Raw genomic sequence first — 2,430 nt, forward strand, 5'->3', positions numbered from 1 at the left:
GATAATGTAATCTTGTTAAAATTGATTTCATAAAATTGGTATCGAAAAAAGTATCGTTCAGGAACCGGTATCGAAGTCAAGGTATCGGTATCGATATCGAAAAGTTTTGAACGATACCCAGCCCTACTACCGAATATCTATACTTTTCAAATTATCATATCAAAGTTAGAAATTCAAATATTGTGACAAAATTAATTTTGTAGGGTGCCACAAGTTTGTTAAAATTTCCAAAGGGTGCCACGACTAAAAAAAGGTTGGCAAACACTGGCATAGACAACATTACATCATATCCTGTTTCACTCGTAATTGTTCCACATTACAGAAGTAAAATAGGTTGCAAATGCTGTTACATGTTGTTGAAGTGAGTCGACCCTTTTCCACTATTTACTTCTATCTCAGCTCATGAGTTTTTGTGATGATGAAACTTAACTAGGGTTGCAAAGGGGTGGAAAATTTCCGGTAACTTTCCGGAAACTGTCCAAAAATCCCTGGAATATTCAAAAAAAAATCCTGGAAAGTTTCCAAAATTTCTGGAATATTTCCGAAATTTACTGGACATTTTCCACCTTTTTGCAACCCTAAACTTAACCGAATTAATATTGATCTATGTACTTATTTGTGTATTTCAGATTTGAGCCACAACAAGTGTTTTTAATGGCCACACAATGAAGGCTCAGCTTCAGATAACAGGTGAGCTTTACAAAGTGATCTCTATTTTATGTTATTGCAAGACATTTGTTGACTGTGTTTTTCTTTGCGCTCATTGCGATGTAGCCCTAACATTTTGTTGTCAGATGAATACTTTTAATACGTCTGTGATTATATTTGTCATCTTTTGTCAGTTCTGTCCGCTAAGCTTCGGGACAGTAAGAAGAACTGGTTTGGGCCCAGTCCTTATGTTGAGGTGTGTGTGGACGGCCAGTCGAAGAAGACGGAGAAATGCACCAACACTCACAGTCCCAAATGGAAACAGTCTCTCACTGTGTAAGAATGAAATACGTACTGAAATAAGTTACAGAACAGATCCAGGATCAATATTTGTTATAATTATATTCTCTCTCTCTAGACTAGAAATGAATGTTATTCTGATGAATACTATATTAAAATTTAATGATTTTTTTGCCGTTATTTATTTACTTTTATAGTATTTATTAATATTTTGAATGAGATTTTATTTTGATATTTTCACTTTTCATTTATATGTTAAGTTTTAATAAGTTTTGATAATTTTGTTTTGTATTTTGTCATTTATATGATTTTTTAAATATTTATTTTAAACTTTTATTTAAGTTTTAGTAATTTTAGTATTCAACTTAAATTTAAAGCAATATTTCAGATTTTTTCATTAATATTTATTAGGGATGCTCCGATCAGGATTTTTGCAGCCAATACTGAGTACCGATTTCTTGTCATGGTGATCGACTGATACCGATGCCGATTTTGATGCTTCAAGCTTTATATAGACGGTTTCATCAGGGGCACGCGTATGGGATGATATTAGACTCTAAATGATTAATAGATGCACGCACAATTATCCATGTACTGCATACATTTTATACATGTATCTTACTAACCACAAACAAATGTCTTTCAATTTGAGTCTGTGGAATTCGGGATTAAATGATTGTGCAGCGATTTGTACAAATACAGACATGTTTGGTGATCGACCGATACCGATGCCGATTTTGATGCTTCAAGCTTTATATAGACGGTTTCATCAGGGGCACGCGCCTGTCCCGAAGTTAACTTCCGGTCTGTGTTTGTTTATCAGTCTGGCTATGGCGCCGGCTACAAACGCAGTTAAAGTTAAGGTGATGAGTAGACTGAAGTTGGGCTCAGGTGGTTGTGCTGTGGGATGTGTTTCCCATACATTTATTTATTTGTGGCGCTTGCCACAATATCAAAACTGACCGATTTTCCAAAAGGCTTCTTGAATAAACATGAGCACGTTAGGCTACTGCACGTTTAAAAATCAAAACGAGGCGCTGGTGTTTTTATATCACTGTATTTCTGAAGGAAGACTATCTTTAGAACATTTTCGATGTCATTTTAATTTCATCTTGCATGTTATATGCCTGATAAAGCAGTGTTTGTGAGCTCAGCACTGCTTTGTGTACAGCCGTTACTATATGCCTGATAAAGCAGCGTTTGTGAGCTCAGCGCTGCTTTGAGTACAGCTGTTACCGGGGAAACCTCTGTTTCTCCCGCTTTAAAGCACCTCCCGCTGGCAGAGAATGAATTTGCATTTTCAGTAAGTCAGTCTGATTTACGCAGCAAACATATTTTGCTTTTCCTATATCCACGGGTGCTGGGGGACTAAATGCATTCTGATTATTTGCGGGTGGGTCACGGGTGGATAAAATAAATCATAAATTATGCAAATATTAACTACATTTTTTTCATGAGGCAGACGATTTCGTGTGTGTGTGT

General features: G+C 35.9%; 1 protein-coding gene across 5 annotated transcripts in view; it reads left to right on the top strand.

Moving 5' to 3' along the window:
* Positions 1–2,430, top strand: part of LOC107666068 (E3 ubiquitin-protein ligase Itchy-like) — a 28,511-nt gene that overhangs the window by 5,462 nt on the left and 20,619 nt on the right. For 3 of the 5 annotated variants that reach the window (XM_016457158.1, XM_016457163.1, XM_016457165.1), the window contains 2 exons: positions 630–690; positions 843–984. In XM_016457158.1, coding sequence (XP_016312644.1) covers positions 666–690; positions 843–984 — 167 coding nt within the window. In that variant the 5' untranslated portion in view covers positions 630–665. Of the gene's footprint in view, positions 1–627; positions 691–842; positions 985–2,430 lie in introns of those variants that run through there. The other 2 variants (XM_016457159.1, XM_016457162.1) reach the window with 1 other exon arrangement.

The sequence above is a fragment of the Sinocyclocheilus anshuiensis genome, unplaced genomic scaffold (genome assembly GCF_001515605.1).
Source record: "Sinocyclocheilus anshuiensis isolate Anshui unplaced genomic scaffold, SAMN03320099.WGS_v1.1 scaffold447, whole genome shotgun sequence".
In the NCBI taxonomy this organism is placed as follows: domain Eukaryota; kingdom Metazoa; phylum Chordata; class Actinopteri; order Cypriniformes; family Cyprinidae; genus Sinocyclocheilus; species Sinocyclocheilus anshuiensis.